The sequence below is a fragment of the Mastigoproctus giganteus genome, chromosome 1 (genome assembly GCF_048544385.1).
Source record: "Mastigoproctus giganteus isolate SK-2022 chromosome 1, ASM4854438v1, whole genome shotgun sequence".
Classification (NCBI taxonomy): Eukaryota; Metazoa; Arthropoda; class Arachnida; order Uropygi; family Thelyphonidae; genus Mastigoproctus; species Mastigoproctus giganteus.
The window spans coordinates 208,973,195-208,992,750 of NC_143575.1; the positions used below are offsets into that span (position 1 = coordinate 208,973,195).

Below are 19,556 nucleotides of genomic sequence, written 5' to 3' on the forward strand. Positions count from 1 at the left end.
GTTAAATAAAGTCCTTCTGTACCGTTTTGTTTCCGTTGTTGTGTCGGCATTGTTTCCTTCATCATTTCTGTACCTCACGAGGTTCCGTTGGTATGCTTTTCCCATATCCAGACCACTCCTATGATCAGCTGCAGGTGAAAACCTGACTGGTCCTTAAATTTTGCACACCAGTGTACGGATTTAGATTACCTATGAATATTTGGAAACTGCATATTTTTGTCGTTTGGTGGTGCCCTTAGTTATAGTCATACGCCTGTATTTACAGTGCTGGTGGTTTTCGTTAATTTACGTGGGTTTGTTTTGTGTATCGTGAGGATGGCTGTTAGAGTGAATCAGTGGGAAGGTAAAATAACTGAAAATAAAACGTGTCCTAAATTTTGAAGTGTGGTTTCTCATTTGGGAGTACTGCGGATCGAAGACGCTAGTACTTTCCGTAATTCAAAATTCGATTTTGCGTGTTTTCTAATTTTCTCGTAGTTCCGATTTGTATAGAAAATATGTTTGAAATGGTTTCCTATAAAAACGATGCGCAATTCAACCGTTTCAGCAGCATGCTAGCTGTTCTTTCACAGTGTTGTAGATCGCTGTTTGAAACCTGTGGGATTGCTAGGATTCCGTAATATATGGTTGATTTGGTCAGTTGAGAACGGCGAACTTTTTTTTTTCTCTAGGTCATGGAATGCACGATGTTTACATACTTTGCCGACTCCTCATAGCCTTAGTTGCACTGATGCTTAATATCAAGTAACCAACGAAACGGATTTCCAAGTTTTTTCAAGGAATTTTTAGAACTGCGTAGGTTATCTGTAACAACAGTTTTGCAACCACGCTGAATTAAAAAAAAAAAAAAAAAATTAGTGTTGGGTTCATATAGCTTTTACCTTTTAAAGTTGAAAAGTTTTTCAGCGACTTCTCAGTTGGAATTTTAATTTACACAAGTATTATTTTAATACGAATATATATATATATATATATATATATATATCTCGATCTTATGCTCACCATCATAGAGCCAAATTTTTAACTCACATTCTACAATATCTGTTATGTTGTGTTATGTTAAGCTGCTAGCAGTTTTCCACTTTACAGTATTAGCTGTGGTGTTCGGTACTCAATCGTTTAAGATCTGGTTGCAAGGTATTAGTATTAATACTGTGATATACGGCAAGAAAATCAGGCTTTTGCCCTCTCCCCCCAAATTTTGGGGGAAGTGAGAGGGGTCAGTACCTATAATAGAAAGTTATTAACCTAGCATGACTTTCTCTTAGCTGGCAGCTTCACATACCCATGCATTTAATTTATTTCTATGATTAATAGTTCCTTGTCTAAATCCACAATCCAGTCCATAATAACCTTTTCCTTAGTTTGAAATTATGCTCCTTGGTTTTAGCATCTTTTAATACCATAAAAATTTCACAAACATTCCTTTTGTTATTTCCTCTCAGCATTCTCTGTGAAATTATAATGGTTTCATCATTTTTCATTACCCTAATACATTTACAAATGTATTACTGTGCCTATTTTTTGTTTGGGTGATGCTTTATAATCTTGCTTTCTTGCATCATTTGCCAATACTAATACTAATTGACTAAAAGACAGACTAAAAGATTAACAGTAGCAGCAGACAGAGGTGAAAGTTATTCTTGCACTGCTTCTATTAGAATGAGCAGCAGGCTGGAAAGGGCTGGGAGATTTCAAACACTGCTGGGAATCATCATGGAACAAACAAATACATGAACTGTGTTAAGAGTAAGAACAGGTGCATGTATACTTGCATCTACACCAATGCTAGAAATATAGTAAATAAATTTGATGAATTTGAAGTGTGGGATCAAGACATCAAGGAGAGATATCATTGGGATTATCAGAGACTTGGTGTCACACAGATATAAGCAGTGCAGAATTGGAATTTAGGATTACAATGTGTATAGAGAGGACAAAAGGAGGAGGGGTTATGCTGTTAGTTAAGAAACACATAAAATCTAAGGAATTGCATCCAGTTGACTTTGGTGAACAGTGCAAGGCTTGAGTCAGTTTGGTGTGATATAAGTGCTGGGAAGGGGAAAATAAGAGGAGGAGTGTGTTATAGGCCCAATGACTCTGGTGAGTACAACAAACAATTGTGCAGAGAAATAAGTGGGCTGGTAAATGAGAGTGTCTTGTAATGTGTGATTTTAATTTTCCAGACATTGACTGGAACATGTGGATTGGTCACTGTCATCCTAGCAAGATTTTTGTGGATTTATTGGATGGTTGTGTTCTACAACAACATGTTTGGGGGTCTATGACAGGTAGTAATACTCCTGATCTGGTTATCAGCAGTGATTATTCATGCATTAAGAATTTGCAGATAAAGGAACCACTAGCATTAGCATTACTAGAGGTGTATGATGCAAGAAAGCAAGCTTATGCAGCATCAGCCAAAAAAAAAAAAAAAAAAAAACCCACTCCCATTTCACCCCTCCATTCGTTCGAAATGAGCCTTAAATTTATTTAGGCTATCAACTTCTACAACAGGGGATGGAAGTCTGTTCCACCAAGCAACTACCTGCTGGCTAAAGGCAAATTTCCGCACATCTATCCTACATCTGTCTTTCTTCAATTTGAATTTATGCTCTCTTAGGTGATTATTCTGGGCAAGAGGAAGAATCCCATCAGCATTGAGCATGCTCAAACCGTTCAAGGCTTTATACACCTCTATCAGATCACCTCGCCGGTGCCTGGTCTCCAGATACTGTAATTTGCAAAACTTAAGCCTTTCTTTGTAAGAGCAACCCTTTGTTCCATTCGCTAATCTTGTTGCCCTTCTCTGTACTCATTTCAACAGTTCTACGTCCTTCTGGAAATGAGGCCTCCAGACCTGTATACAGTACTCAAGGTATGACCTGACCATTGCCTTATGCAAGCGAATAATCACCTCCTTATCCCTGCTAGAAAAATTCCTATATATCATTGACAAAGACACCATGAGCTACTCTTGCAGGCCCGTCTGCACTGATCAGAGAATTTCATATCTGCTTGCACAATTACCCCCAGGTCCTTTTCATTCTCTACCACTGTCAGTGTAGTACCACAAAGTTGATATGTTACTCTGGGGTTACTGCTTCCCATATGTAGTACTTTACATTTGTCAATGTTAAACTTTGTTTGTCACCTCTCAGCCCATCTGCTCAACCTTTCCAGATCCTGTTGCAGCAGCATAGTGTCAGTAGTGTGCTTGACAACCCTGCCAACCTTCGTATCGTCTGCAGACTTGTACATTAAGCTTGATATACCATCATCAATATCATTTATAAATACAGAAAACAACAATGGACCCAACACTGAACTCTGAGGGACTCTGCTAATAACATTAGTCCACGATGAGCAGTGTCCACTGATTACCACTCTCTGTCTTCTCCCCCTCAACCATCCCTTCATCCATAGCAGCAATTTGCTTCCAGTGCCACACTGCTCCAATTCGTGCAGCAGTCTTCCACGTACAACAGTATCAAAAGCTTTTCTAAGATCCAAATATATAATATCAGAGTTATTCCCTGCATCCAGTTCTTTTGTGACTGCATCATAGTATCCAATCAAATTGGTCAGGCAAGAATCACCCTTAACAAAACCATGCTGTGTCCCAGCTATAACTGAAATCTTGTCCAGGTGATCCTGCAGTGCTTCTTTAACCAGTGCCTCCATTAATTTTCCTGGAACAGAAGTTAAACTCACAAGTCTATAATTACTTGTGTCAGCCTTTGATCCACCTTTCTGAATTGGGGTCACATTTGCACATCTTCAGTCTATGGGTACCTCCCCTGAGTCCAAAGAAGCTCTCATAATTATGGATAAGAGTTTGCTTATTTCCTTTGCTGCTTCCTTTAATATAATTGGATAGATCCCATCCACCAGGGTGCCTTTTTTATGTTTATCCTCAACAATTTCTCCTCCAGTTTCCTCTCAGTTATTACAAAATCATCTAGCTCACTGCCAGAGTTTACTTCGCCTCTGTCATGCCCCTTCCTGAATATCTCCTCATCTGTGAATGTAGATGCAAAATACTCATTTAGTTTGTTAGCAACCTGAGCAGGATCATCAACAGTTGAACCATCAATATCCTGTTGACCAATCTGATTCATCCCTTTCCTTCTAGAATTTGCATAGGTAAAGAACTCTTCTGTTTTTCTTTACATCCTTTGCCAAGCATTTTTCATAATCTGCCTTGGCTGCCTAATCTCCTTTGTGACTTGCATACAGACCAGCTTATATCTATCATAGGCTTCCATGGCACCCATTAATTTATATGTATCCCATGCATTTTTCTTCTCTGCCATATGTCTCATTAGTTCATCTGACATGGATTTAGGCCTAAACCTTGAACAATATTTCTTAGTTGGTATGTAAAGCCTAGTAGCTTCCAAGATAAATTCTTTGGATGCTTTCCATTTTAAGTTTGCTGTTGGTAACATCATCAGTTGGTCCCACTGTATAGAATTTAAATACTGTCTCAGACCATCGTAGACCTTTTATGAAAGCAAAAACCCTTCCCTTTACCCCTGATGGTAGTTACCTCTTTGAGTAAATCCACTTCAGCACACTGTGATCACTGCCACCTAGTGGTTCCTTTATCTGCAGATTCTTAATGCATGAAGACTCACTACTGATAATCCGATCAAGAGTATTACTCCCTCTAGTTGCCTTTTGAACGTGCTGATGTAGAAAACAATCGTCCAGTAAATCCACAAAAGCCTTGCTAGTGTGTGAGTGACCAACCCACAAATTCCAGTCAATATCTGGGAAATTACAATTTCCCATTATAAGACTCTCTGATTTATTGGCCCACTCTATTTCCCTGTACTGTTTCTTATTATACTCATCAGAGTCATTAGGCCTATAGCACACTCCTACTCTCAATTTTGATCTCCCAATGCTTATGTCACACCAAACTGACTTGACACTGCACTGTCCAGTGATGTCGACTGGTTTCACTTCCTTGGATTATGTGTTTCTCAACTAATAGCATAACCCCTCCTCCCTTCCTATCCTGTCTATCCTTTCTGTACACATTGTACTCCCCAAATTCCAGTTCTGCATTCCTTATATCTGTTTGACACCACATCTCTGATATCCTAACAATATCTGCCTTTGATGTTTTGAGCAATACCTCAAATTCATCAAATTTATTTACCAAACTCCTGGCATTGGTGTACATAGTATACGTGCATCTGTTCCTATTCTTAGCTACCCTAACACAACCCATGTGTTTACTTGTACTGCAATGACTCCCAGCAGTCTCTGAAATACCCTGCATCTTGTTTTCCAGGTTGCTGCTCATTCCAATAGAAGTAGTGCAAGAATCAATTTCACCTCTGCCAGTGGCTACTGTTAATCTATTAGTCCTTGTATCGCCCCCCCCCCAAGCTAGTAGTTTTCCGACCCACCTAACACTGCGTCGATAGCATCAGCAAATATTCTTGCACCCTTTCTATTTAAGTGTATCCCATCCCTGTAGAAGCAGTCTCTCCTGTTAACAAGTACAGACCAGGCTGAAAAAAATTCTACCCCTTGAGCCTTGCACAATCTTTCCAGAGCCGAACCACTAGGTGACAGTGATTACAGTTTACGGATTTGAGATTTACTTAAAGATGTAACTACCATCAGGGGTAAAGGGAAGGGGTTTTTGCTTTCGTAAAGGCGACTACAGTGGTCTCAGACTTTTTAGGTTCTATACAGTGGGACCATCTGATGATGTTACTAACAGCAAATTCTAAATGGAAGCATTCAAGGAAGTAATCTTGGAAACTACTAGACTTTTTTTACCTACTAAGAAATATTGTTCGAGATTTAGACCTAAATTGGAGTCAGGTGAACTAATGAGGCTCATAGTAGAGAAGAAAAATGCATGGGATGCATATAAATTATCAGGTGATACAGAAGCCGTTGGTAGATATATGCTAATCTATATTCAATTCACAAAGGAGGTTAGGCAGGCGAAGGCAGATTACGAGAAATCTTTGGCAAATGACACAAAGAAAAACAGGAAAGAGTTCTTTATTTATGTAAACTCTAGAAGGAAGGGGATGAATCAGATTGGTCCACTTAACATAGGTGGTTCAACTATTGATGATCCTGCTCAAGTAGCTGGTAAACTGAATGAATATTTTGCATCTACGTTCACACATGAGGAGTTATTCAAGGAGGGGAATGCCAGAAGTTTATCAAACTCTAACAGGGAGCTAAGTGATTTTGTAATAACTGAGAGCAAAGTGTAGAAGAAATTGTTGAAGTTAAACATAAAAAAGGCACTTGCGGCAGATGGAGTCTATCCAGTTATAATGAAGGTGGCAGCAAGGGAAGTAAGCAAACCCTTAGCCATAATTATGAGAGCATCCTTAGAGTCCGGAGAGGTCCCCCATGGACTGGAGATGTACAAATGTATCCCCAATTCACAAAGGGGATTCAGAGGTTGACAAATAATTATAGACCTGTTAGTTTAACTTCTCTAGGGAAAATAATTGAATCACTGGTTGAAGAGGTGATACAGGATCAGCTAGACAAGACTACGATGTGGTCACAAAGGAACTGGATGCAAAAAATAATTTTGATATCATATACTTAATTTCAGGAGAGCTTTTGATACTGCTGTACAAATTGGAGCAGTATGGCATTAAATTCAAGTTACCGCAATGGATAAAGGGATGGTTGAGTGGGAGATGGCAGAGAGTGGAAATAAATGGACACTGCTCTATGTGGACTAATGTTATTAGCAAAATGCCTCAGGGTTTGGTGTTGGGCCCATTGTTGTTTTGTGTATTTATCAATGATATCAATGAAGGTATATCAGGCTTAATGTCCAAGTTTGCAGATGATACAAAGGTTGGCAGGGTTGTTAATGACAGTAAAGACAGTATACTACTGCAACAAGATCTAGAAAAGTTAGTCAGATGGGCTGAGAAGTGGCAACTGTAGTTTAACATTGACAAATGCAAAGTACTCCATATGGGTAGCAGCAACCCAAGAGAAACGTACCAACTCTGTGGTACTATACTTAGGGATGTGGAGAATGAAAAAGACCTGTGGGTAATTGTGAAGTCAGATATGAAGTTCTCTGAGCAGTGCTGATGGGTTGCCAGAGCAGTCACGGAGTGACCAGAAGTCAAGCTTGTGAATTTGGAGTCATTGAAACATCAATCCATAAGAACCTCCTCTAGTTCCAAGGATACCCTCATGATTATGGCCAAAGGTTTGCTTACCTCTTTTGCTGTCTCTCTTAATATAATTAGATCTCTTTTCCCAGGTGCCTTATTTACTTTTAGATTAAAACATTTCACTTTCCTCTCAGTTTTCACAAAATCATTTAGCTCCCTGTTAGAATTTGATATACTTCTGCCACCTCTCAGGCCTAAAAAAATTTTTACATGTGAAAGTAGATGCAAAATATCTATTCAGTTTGTGAGAAACCTGAAATGGACCATCAGCAGTTATGCCATTCAAATCTAGTGGATCAGTGTGATTCATCCCTTTTCTTCTAATGTTAATATTGTAAGTCTTTGCTAATATTCTTTTTTCTGGACTTCTAATCTGATTTAGCTTGCCTGACATCCTTTGCGATGTGAACACAGGCTGGTGCCTTTGTGAATAGCACAGTTGGTAGGATTGCCCTCCCCCTGCTACCAGGGGAAAAGATCCAAGTTCGAGTCCCATTGATGACGGGGGAATTTTTGTGGGCCTTTTTCGCAACATGGCTGAGTTAGTCGGTTTTAGGTGAAGGTAGCATGGTTTGTTTTTTCTCCTGGAATCTCAGGTTTTTTGTCCAGCAAAACAGAAAATGCACCTTAGAACACACAATTTACAGTCTGTTCTGCTCTTTAATGTGCATTTTTGCAACTCGAATTTGCTCAAACGTGACTGATATATTAGGGAATGTGAGTATAATGCGATTTTCACATTGACTCATGTGCAATTTCATCTGTGAGTATCACCAAGTGAATTGAAAACCTGGCATCAAGCTGAACTTAGTGACCTGCACAGCAATAATACGTTTACAAAGCTTAAAAAATGTCAAATGTGTGACAGCTGTATTTCCCATTTACTTTAGTTGTATTGGTCCTAGACACACTGTTGTCATTTGCTGTATTCACAAGATAACGTGATATTGTGGGTCGTGTTTTCAGGAGTTCACATTTTTCTGTTCGAACAGAAATTTCGTGAGGCGTGAGCAGAGGAGCACATTTCTGGAAGTCACTACCATAAAGCAATTTGCAGTTCCCGGTTTATTGGTCTTTTTTGTTAATGCAATCTAATTATAAATGGGTAGTAAACTCAATCTTACTGCATTTTCAAAAGGTCCTTCAAAGCGAAAAAAATTCAATTAAAATAATGCACCTTTATTGCATATTTTTAGTTTGTTATAATGTTAAAAGTACTATATTTCGCAATAATTTGTTTCTATGATTTTATACTAGATATATAAAAATAAACTATCTGGTTTTCTAATTTCTTTGTCGTTGTATGTATTTTCTTTGTAGTTTATATAGAATTAAATTCTCTGTAGATATAAACAAATATTTGTAAGTTTCTTTTGCTTTGATATGTTTGTTTTGTTATATTCATTTTATTATTTAAATTATTTTATGTATAAGTATAGGGCAAAAGCATCAATAATACATAGCCAAATTTGAATGAACAGAATATTAGCAAAGCGGCATCGTTTTAAGTTATATCTCATATTGTGAATACCTTCACAATGAGTTGCCATAATATTGCACTACTTCGAATAAGTCTTCGAATAAGTAACGCTTCACCTGAGGAGAAGACTAATGTTACTTATTCTCAAATGGATACCACCACCCAGACGGCACCGTTTCAGGGCTATTTGGCCTTTCTTCGGTGGGTGGGTAGGTAGGTACCCGAGTGATGCAATGACGGCAAAACAGTTATGAAGTATAATTCCACATATTCACAATATGAGATATAACTTAAAACGATGCCACTTTGCTAATATTCTGTTCATTCAGATTTGGCTATGTATTATTCGTACTTTCGCACTATACTTATACATAGTCTAGACTTTTCCATAGCTTGAGGCTTACGCCCTAAATGCTTTATAGTTTAAATTATTTTATTAATAAATATATGTAAATCGTAGACCGTTGCAATAATAATTTTTATAAATTCATAAAGATTGCAGAGGCATAGCAAGGGGCAATGGATAGGGGGAATTTCCCTCAGGCACCGAGCTTCAGAGGCATGAACTGAAGGAATTATCTATCACAATCAGGGGCACCAGGAAGACACGTTGCCCCCCGGGCATCGACGACCCTAGCTACACTAAGTACTGAAATATTGACTACCTGCATATAATAGGGGCATACTTATAACACTTTTGCCCCAGGCGTAGGATTGCCTAGTTCTGGCTCTGTGTACAAAGGCAAAATCCTCCCCCCCACACTTTTTAACACAAATATGCTTTGTGTATTTATTTACTTAGTAAATAAATACTTTGTTTACTAATGTTTTATGAGTATACAGACTAAAATACATAAAGTATTGAAGGTTATATCATGTTCCTTTTCCTTCTACTAATATATACAATGTTGTTATGGACTTCCATTTTATGCATCCATTCTGAAATAGTCATGTAATTTAGTTTGTTGGAACTGATGATAGCATTTTTTCAGTACATAATTGTTGATAGCTGTCAGATGTAGTAAATGAAGATGTTCACTATCACTCTGATATTCCTCATTAATGTTTTCTAACACTTGGTTAATTTCTGATGCTGTTTCCTTACACGAGCACCCACATTACCTTCTCTGTCGGCCCCTCTGTAGCCAGGTGGGCAGGAGCAGAAGTGCATAGCACGTTTCTTGATTAGATCGGGGTTCGAGCCCGTGACCACCAAATACAGAGGATGCGGAAAGGTCAGGGAATGACCACCGCATATCCCCGGAGCAATATGGCCTTAGTTGCTAATGCTCCTAAAAACCAAATAACAACAACCTTCTCTGTCACTAGCCTTTTGTTTCTCGATTGTTTTTCCCACTGTTCACAGAGTCTTCAATTTCTTTCTTGCTCTCATATAATGCACAACTGTAGCTTCTGCATCCACCTCAGTCCAAACAGCCAGGTCATTTGCTCCAAGACTGCCACCAAATACGTTACAAGCATCCTTTGCTTCTTATTCTGAAACTTCTGCTAATTCAAGATTATTATTAGTGATCTCATCTTTTCCAGTACATATTTTCCAGCCGTTTTCAATTGCTATTTAGCTTGCCTTCTCCCATGCTAATCCAATATTGTGTACAACATCCATCTTCCAGTGTTAATGTTTTCAGAAATTGTAAAACTTGAATTTCCAAGTTCACAACACCAGCAAGTAGCTCACCACGATAGTAGGCTTTGCAGGCTCAAATAATGCCCGGATCCATGGGCTGAATTAGTGCACTTGTGTTCCTTGGCAGAAACGAGACTCTGGTCTTGCTATCTTTCAATTTCAGAACATCAGCTGAAGGGTGAGATGTGCAGTGATCCGACAATAACACAGCCTTTTCTTAGAGTTTTTTTGACAGCAAGTGGCATCTCACTTGTGGTACAAACTCAATTTCAAACCATGAAGCAAAAATATCACTCATTAACCAAATGTTGGAGCTATTTTTACTAATCACAGGTAGAGATTTCTTGTTGATGTGCTTAAAACACCTGGGACTTTGACCTGCACAATGGCTTCTTTAGCTCTTGATTTCCAGTCTTGTTTGCACAGAGTAATACAGTAATTCTCTTTGTTGGGTGCCTTTTTAATATCCAGTGACTTGTCGGGGAGAAGTTTATAGTACCATGCTGTTTCGTCACAGTTTTACAACTGTTCATCTGCGGATTCACCATCTGGAATCACATTACGCGGAAATTCAAGAAATGTTCTGCTGCTGTAATGTCATCAATTGCAGATTTGCCTACAAGACTAGCCTGAGATATCCCATGACTGGCATTCCATCTATAAAGCCACCCTTCAGAATGTTTAAATGTGTCATCGTCCCCACCAAGTAGCTTATGAAATTTAAGTGCCTGTGCTTTCAGAATTGCCCCATTTATCAATACTCCTTCACTGCCTTCTTCTGTAGAAACCTCTTGTATAAGCATTGGTCCATATCACTGTTTTTACCAAATATGGTAAAAACAGTGATATCGACCAATCCATATCACTGTTTTTACTTCATCTTCTATGTAGTCTACAAACGAATGCAATTTTTCTCCCTTTTTCTTCAAACCACGAGTCATTCCTTCTGGAATTCCACACTTGCAAAATATACTGCATTTTGTTTTTCCACTCATAACTCTTTCGATAAATTTCCACACGCAAATTTCCGCACGTAGGATAGACGTGTGGAAATTTGCCTTTAGCCAGCAGGTGGTTGGTTGGTGGAACAGACTTCCATCCCTTGTCGTGGAGGTTGATAGCCTAAATAAGTTTAAGGCTCAGCTGGACAGGTATTTTGAATGAACAGAGGGGTGAAGTGGAAGTGGGTTTTTTTTTTTTTTTTGGCTGATGCTGCATAAGCTTGCTTTCTTGCATCAAATGCCTCTACTAATGATAATCTTTAACTTTTGTTTTCAGCTGTATAATTTTTTTATTCTGGTGGCAATAACTTCAGTTGTACTGATTTACTAATGCTGTCACGTATTTATTTCTGATGCCCTAGAATTTACTATGTTTTGACAAAACTAAATCAAAACCAAAGTGCTTGGTATTGCCAAAGTGAAGTCACATGATTTCTACCTAAATCACTTGTCAGTTCATGTATATTTTTGTCTAGTTTAGTCCTTGGCAGTTTTTGCCACCTTAAGTGTAACTTCTAGTCAAAGAAAGGATGTCGTGCTGTTTTTTTGCAAAAATTTACTTTGTAACTAATGCAACACACTTGATGAATGGTAGTTGTATTCCCTTCCACAGGTAGCTGTTTGTAATTAGTCTTCCACTGGTATTTACTCTTTTATTGCATCTCTAACTGGGGGGAGAAATTATTTGTACAGTAATTATTCCCTGGTGATTCCTGTTGTTTATAAAAGTTACTTCGCAGCTTAATACTGAATACATTGAAGTGCAGGACTGAATACCTCGAATGAGCACACCGCCCAGTGAATTTAACTGACCATTCAGCAAAAATTTAAGTGATTCTTGTGGTACCATATGGTACTGCTCACTGATCTCAATCAATATTAATTCGAACATACTATGCGTTCAAGATCAATGCGACAGGAGCATATAATGTTAAATTATGCAATTAATTTTTGCTGTGGATCGCTTAAATCATTTATAAATAACAGAAAATTTTATAATACAGGGGGTATCTGAGTCCCCTACAGTTACGAGGATTTGAAAATTAAAGAATTAAAGCTTTTTTCCTTGAGAAAATTGACCAAGCACTAGAATATTTATTCTGAGAACGATCTTCATTATCATGTAACAAAAGTTAAGGACGAAGTTAGAGACATAACTAAATGCTACGACATAATTTTATCTGAAAAAATACAGCAAAAAAAAAAACACTAACAACTCTAGATTTGTTTATTTCGTACAACTGAAAAATAGTGTAACTTCAATAAACTTTACTTAACCTTACATTGTGCAACATATTAAAAAAAAAAAAAAAAATTGTCTAATAAAATAATTTTCCCATTTTTTTCAGTTCAATCATCCATTTTTTACTATGTACAACAGGGGTGGGCAACTTTTTTCGTCAGCGGGCCGAATGAAATTTTCATATCATGATGAGGGCCGAATGAAATTTTCGCATCATGATGCGGGCCGGAATAGATTGAACGATTTAATAAAAAAAATCAGAACCTAAAAAATGTTATTACTTGAATTACCAAATTATTAATGTATTTTTAAAAAAAATATCTGAATGTCCAATTATCATTGAAAATGCGGCATTCGGCATCAATTTTTCTTTTTTTTTTAATTGGCTCATTTTATGGGCTATAAATTATATTAAATTAAAAATTGTAATAATTAGAAAAGGCATAAAACATAAAATATCTCGCACCAATATTATTTTTTTCAATAAGAAGTCAAACCCAAAGGAACTTTGTTCGATCGATGCTACAATAATAATTAGGAAATAACTCTTTGATGCTGCGTAGAATCACTTGGTTACTGTTGTACTGGCTGCGATTCCCGATTGAACCGAATTAAGCCGAACATTTACGGCGAGTGTAGGCAGGTATGGATTTTCTATATTTATGCATTTACCGAGGGGGCCGGATGTGGCCCGCGGGCCGGTTGTTGCCCACCCCTGATGTACAAGTACATAATAAACATTACGAAAAGTTGGTTCCCATTTTAAGTGGAATTATTACACTTCCCCACCCAGCTACATCATAATGCCACCCGTCTGGCAGAATTTTCTGGGGAGAACATTGAAGTGAATATATAGTTAATTTTTAGCTAATTTACCCTCTTGGAAATATGGTAGTAGGATGTTCATTAGATATAAGTATAATCAGTATTCACTTTTTTTTCTAGTTTCCAATATGAAATTGCTAATTCTTTGAACATTTTTTTTTTTTTCCATAATTTGTTTTGAGGTACATGACCCATGGTATATCTGAAACTGTAGTGTGAAGAGGTATGCTATATCGAGGTAGCACTCTAGTTATCTTACTCAAAGTACATCCCACATCAGTACACTGTGATCACTACTACCTACTGGTTTCTTTGTCTGGTGATTCTTAACACATAAAAAGTCAATGCCAATGATGATATCAAGAGTATTGTTTTCTCTCATTGCCTTTTTAACGTGCTGGTGTAGAAAAGTCATCTAATAAATGAAGAAGCCTTGCTACTGTGTTAATGACTATTCTCACAAGTTACAAGAAATATCCGGAAAATTAGAGTTCCCCAGAGGTGTTCCTAGAGTATGTGGCAACCCAATGCCAATTGAAATTTGATGCCCCCTTTAAATTTTCTTCATATGTGTATGTAAGTTTCAGGTTTTCAAACACCCCTTGAACGTTGGTGCCCGGGTGCAGTGCACCCCTTGCACCATTGGGATGCCCTTCCCCTGGAGTCCCTTATTAGAAAATATTCTGATTTACTGGCCCAATCTGTTTGTATAGTTTTTTTTTTTTTTTATACTCCTCACAGTTGCTTGGCCTGTAACGCACTCCCTGCTCTCATTTTTGTTTTCCCAGTGATCCAACATATTACTGGCCACCCAGCTGTCTAGGTGTACTGCCTTAGATTCTGTGTGCTTCTTAACCAAGAGCATAACTCCTTCCCCCACCCATCCATTCCTGTCTGTCCTTTCTGTACACATTGTACTCATCATATTCAAATTCTTCCTTTTATGTCTGAATGGTACCATGTCTGTAATATTCTCACAATGTATTTGTTGACTTAACTAGTGCTTCCAATTCATAAAATTTGTTTACTATACTCTTAGTACACGTGCCTTGAGTGACGGGGTTCAAGCCCATGACTGCTAAATACAGTGCTGTTTCTTGTATCCTTTCTATCTTGTGAACTCCTCTTACCATGTGGTCAGCCTGGAGTTAAAGAGAAATTTTTTATTATTATTATTATTAGTGTATAGGCCGACCGGGCTAGCTGGGTGGGTAAAGTGCCTGCCTGGCAACCAAAAGGTCGCAGGTTCGAATCCCGTCTCGGGCTTGGATTAGAGTAGAAAATACAAAAACCTTGGGAGGTGCAATATGGCCACAGAAGCTGATGCACCAACTAACAAAAAAAAAAAAAAAAAAAAAAATGTGTATAAGTAAGGATAATCACTCACCTGTTGGTTGTTTTCAGCTTTGATTTTTGTTTTTCTGCATCATTGTGCATTGGAAGTGAGATTGTTAGAAAATGATTTATTTTTAAAAAATATTTAAAAATTATTGCTACTAAATGTTTGTTCTTATTGTCCAGTATAGTAACAGAACAAACAGCAGTATGATGAAGTGCAGCATTTTCACAATTCTTGCATTTCCAAAAATTAGTATTGCACATAATACTCATTATATGCAATATTCGTTATTTTTGGGAATCCTCGTTATTATTTTCAGTACTCTATTTCTAAAAATAATACAACACACCTGTTGGGGTGACTTTATTCATGTGCTGACTAGCGGTTTAATCACCACCACCACTACAGTTTTCTCTTCCACTAAAGTGAGAATGGCCATTTTGTAGTTAGTTACTTTTTTCTTAGAACCACTTTGACATGTCAGCCTTTCTTTGGTGCTTCACCAGTCCAAAAGAATAGCCCTTGAGTTTGATGAAATCCATGTAATTAACTTTAATGGTTTGATGGATTCCTTTTCCTCTTCCTCCCAAAGAAACTGGATATATGCCTCAGGCAGTGGTGAACTGCTAATACCACTAGGTCTACCACAGCAAGGGGGGTATTGTTAATGTTTGGTTTGGCATATTTGTTAAAGAACACTGGGTCCATTCATGAATTTCATGGGGAGAGCTCAAAATCAATTTTTAGTTTCACCATTCATCTCAGGGATATTACTTGCCTCCTGCCTCAAAAGGTTTTCTAGGAAACTGCCTGTTTTTATTTCCGTGTCACTGATTTAACAGTGCTTAGATTTTCTATCATTGGTTCTCCTCATCATGAACTAACTATCTGCAGTGATTGCAAAGTAATGATTCAGTTAGTATTAAAATGGCAGAACAGTGCAAAGGATCTGATGTAGCATCTTCCACCAAAACAAAATAAAATACAGTCAGACCTCTATAATGAAATTGATCAATCACTTGAAAAAATTCATCAAACAGAAATTTCATTTTAAAGAAATATGACATTTTCAACAATGCAAAATACTGTAAATCAATGTTCAGAAATATAGTAAAAAATAGAAAGTAAATCGGAAATAGGTGGGAATGAGTAAATTTTCTAACATTTTAAAACAATTAATTTATTAATACATACATATTAGGAAATGACTACTTAATGATGTGCCCAATATATTAGTACATTTAAGAATTATGTCATAAAATATTTGGTTATTTTTTATCGTACACTGGATTTTACTGTACATCGTTCATAAAAATGTTCACATGTTTTTTAAACGCCCAAATATATTTTATGCACATTTTCTTCACAGTTGAAGGCCTCAGTGCAAAGTTTCAAATGTTGCCAACATTTCATGTTTGGAAGGTGTAATATTGCCCTCATTTTCATCCAGCTCATCGTCTATATTGTCACTAGTTCTTTGAATACTCTCCAAAATGTTGGAGTTACTTGGATATTCAGCTACTATGACATCATTATCAACAATTAAAAATTCCTCAAGAACGATTCCTCCACTGATAAAACCTCTTTCTTGGAGTTCTTCCTAAGATTGCTAAATGGCATGTAGTAGTTCATCCCTCTCATCGCTGTTAATTGGCATTTTAACAAAACCTGCTTTTGCGAAACAATTGTTAATCGTTGTTTCTGTCACATCTTGACTCCACACTTTCGCCAACTCTGATATGCACATCCACAAATCTATAACAGAATCTATAGGTTGGTTGGGTTCTATTCTCAGTATAATTTTTTTCAGTATGTATGTGCTTTCGGTAGTGCATTTTCAAATTCTTGATAATGTCTTGGCCCATTGGCTGCAGTTTAAACAAAGTATTCGGAAGGAAGAAAACAAACTTCACACTTAAGTTTTGAAATTACCAAGTGAAGGTGGGCAGGGCAGTTATCAATAATCAACACTATTTTTCTGTTTTCTTTCATCCTCTTTCTATTGGAATTTAAAATCCATTCAGAAATTTCACTTGTCATCCAAGCTTTTTTTGTTGTAGTCCATCTCTGACGACTTTACTCCTTTGAAATATCAGAGTTGTTTACTTTTCTATTACCAGAAGCTTCAGTTTTTGATTACCAGCCATATTTGCACCAACCAAGACTGTAATTCTCTCCTTACTATTTTTACCACCTAAACATTTATCACCTTTAAAAGTCAGTGTCTTGTTCTGCAAAACATTTAAAAAATAGACCTGTTTCATCGACGTTAATTATGTCTTTGGGCTCGTAGTCCTCATAATTTTTTTTCCAAAACTGTTTCTTTCCAATGTATGGTGCAGTGTTCTTCGATTGCAACTCCACTTTCATTAGAAATAACTTTTTCAAGTAAGCCATGGTGCTTTTTAAATTTATCCAGCCAACCAGAACTGCCTTGGAATATTTTATGCCCCAGAAAAAATGCATAGTCCATAGCCTTTTCTTTTATTAATGGCTCTGATATTGGCTTGTTCAACTTCATCCACTTAAAAACTATAAGAAGATATAGATCTTAAGAAGATCTATATCTTCTTATAGGTATAATTTCACACGCTTCTGACTAAGTCCTGTTTCCTCAAACTGTTTGAGAATTGAAACACTGTTTTTCAGAATGATTGACACGCTACTGGCAGGGATACCAAATTTTAAAGCGTTTTCTTTTTTTTTTTTACGCCACAGTCTGCACTATTAAGCACTTCTGCTTTTTCCACTACATTCAAGGATTTCCTCCTAGACATTGTAAGGTTACTTGCACAGCAGCTAAAACAGAAAAGATTTAGGGACCACTTGTACATACCATACAGAGACAAGTGAAAGTATGGATGGCTCATATTTGGGAAACAACAGATGAATTTTCGGGATAAAGGAAAATCACTCTCTTCTAATTCTCCAATAGGGCACTTACAATATAAAACAGGTTGACCAGAGCTAATGTCCATGTTGGGAATATGCTTTAATCTTTACCAATGGCTGTTAATCTTTGCCAGTGGCTCTTAAAAGCTAAAGTGATTAATTCTTAATCCTTTTAGCTCTTAATTTGTGCTTTCTACAGCATCAGCTCTATTGCATAAAGGCCAGAGGTGCGAAAAATGTGCTTACAATAGAAAACAGATTGACCAGAGCCAATGTCCAGAATATGTATTTAGTATCCATAAAGTATTTAAGGGCCAAGGCCTCATGCTACAAGGTAGAACCTACATATTAGTCATTTTTGCCCTTAAATACTTTATAGTCTATATCACTACGCACCATCAGGCATCTCTCATATTGTGAAGTTATACTTCATAACTGGGTTCTCACTATTGCAACCAGGGTACCTGCCCACCCACCGAAGAGAAGCCAACAAGCTTTGAAACGGTGCTGTCTGGGTGGTGGTATCTGCTGAGAATAAATAACAATAGTCTTCTCCACTGGTGAAGTGTTATTTATTCAAGGTAGTACAATACCATGGCAACTCGTGAAGGCAGTCACAATATGAGATATAACCAAAACGATGCCAATTTAATTAATTTAACTACTTTGGTAGATAGCTATGTTAAAATGATGCATTTGCACTAACCTACATATTAGTATTCACAAAGTTGAAAATAATGAAATGTCATGATCATGCACTCTCCTAATACATTATGCTGTAACAACATACCCTGATTCTCATTGCTAACAATCTTGCCTACCTTCATATCAACAGGTTTTCACGTGAAACTTGTAACATCATCAATAACACCATGATTATTATTAACAAAAATTACAAACAAGGCAGGTCCTATCACAGAGCAATGAGGGACATCACTGATAACACTTGTCCATTTGGAGCATTGCCCATTTATAACCACTTTTCCTTCTACTTGTAAACCTAGCAAACTTCTCTCAGTGACATGCTTCTCCAGCTTATGCGTAAGACATTTGTGTTGGATTGGTAAACACCTTTCTAAAATTTAAATTAAATTATATATTACCCTTCCAAAGAAGCCCTGAGCTTTTGCTGCACCTGCCAAAAAAAAAATAAATAAATAAGAGGCAACTTATTCCAATAATTAACCCCTCATGGATTTGATGGATTTCATCAAAAGAAAACTTTGTGCAGTCCAGTTATTTTTAACTGCAAGTTTGAATTTATATCCTCTAGTTCTGGAATCATAACATTAAAAATTTTACTCTTCCATTTTATTTTCAGATCTGAGCGTTATACACCACAGTCAAATTGCTTCTGAGGTATCTAGTTTTCAAGCTCTGCTGCTGCCCACATATTTTAAGTCCTCATATAGGTATCATTTTGTTGATCTCATTAGGCATATTACCTATGTTTTGGGGGGGAAAAAAAACACTAATTTTTCCTGAAAGGAAAATCAGTGTTTTTTTTTTTTTTTAGGTGTAGTCTCTGTACTGGGATACAGTATTCCAAGCGTGGTCTCACAATTTCCTTTATGCAGTGGTATTATGAACTATCTCTACAAGCAAATGTTCAATGAGTCATTGAAAGGGCATCACAGGCCTTCCTTGTTACCTGTCTATGCTGCTCAGAAGAGGACTTCACGTCTGACCATATTGTGACTCTTAGATCTCAGTTCCTTTGTGATTATCTTGGTACCTTTCCAGATTGGTTGGACAGGATCTTTTCTTAACAAAACTATGTTGTGACCTTAAAGTATTATTAATACTTGAAGGAGGAAACCCTTAATCAGATTCCATAATTTTTCCTGCTGTAAAAGTCATACAGATCTATAATTTCTTCTGATCACTCTTGGAATCCCCCACCTTGTATGTGGGAGACAGATATTTGCAATTTCCAAT

The 19,556-nt window shown here is 37.1% G+C and overlaps 1 protein-coding gene across 2 annotated transcripts in view; it reads left to right on the forward strand.

The window, feature by feature from the left end:
• The first annotated feature begins 252 nt into the window (after positions 1 to 252).
• The window catches only part of Gos28 (golgi SNAP receptor complex member Gos28), a 103,815-nt gene continuing 84,511 nt past the window's right edge, over positions 253 to 19,556 (forward strand). For both annotated transcript variants that reach the window (XM_090384125.1, XM_090384134.1), the window contains exon 1: positions 253 to 343. In XM_090384125.1, coding sequence (XP_090240251.1) covers positions 316 to 343 — 28 coding nt within the window. In that variant the 5' untranslated portion in view covers positions 253 to 315. The remainder of the gene's footprint in view (positions 344 to 19,556) is intronic.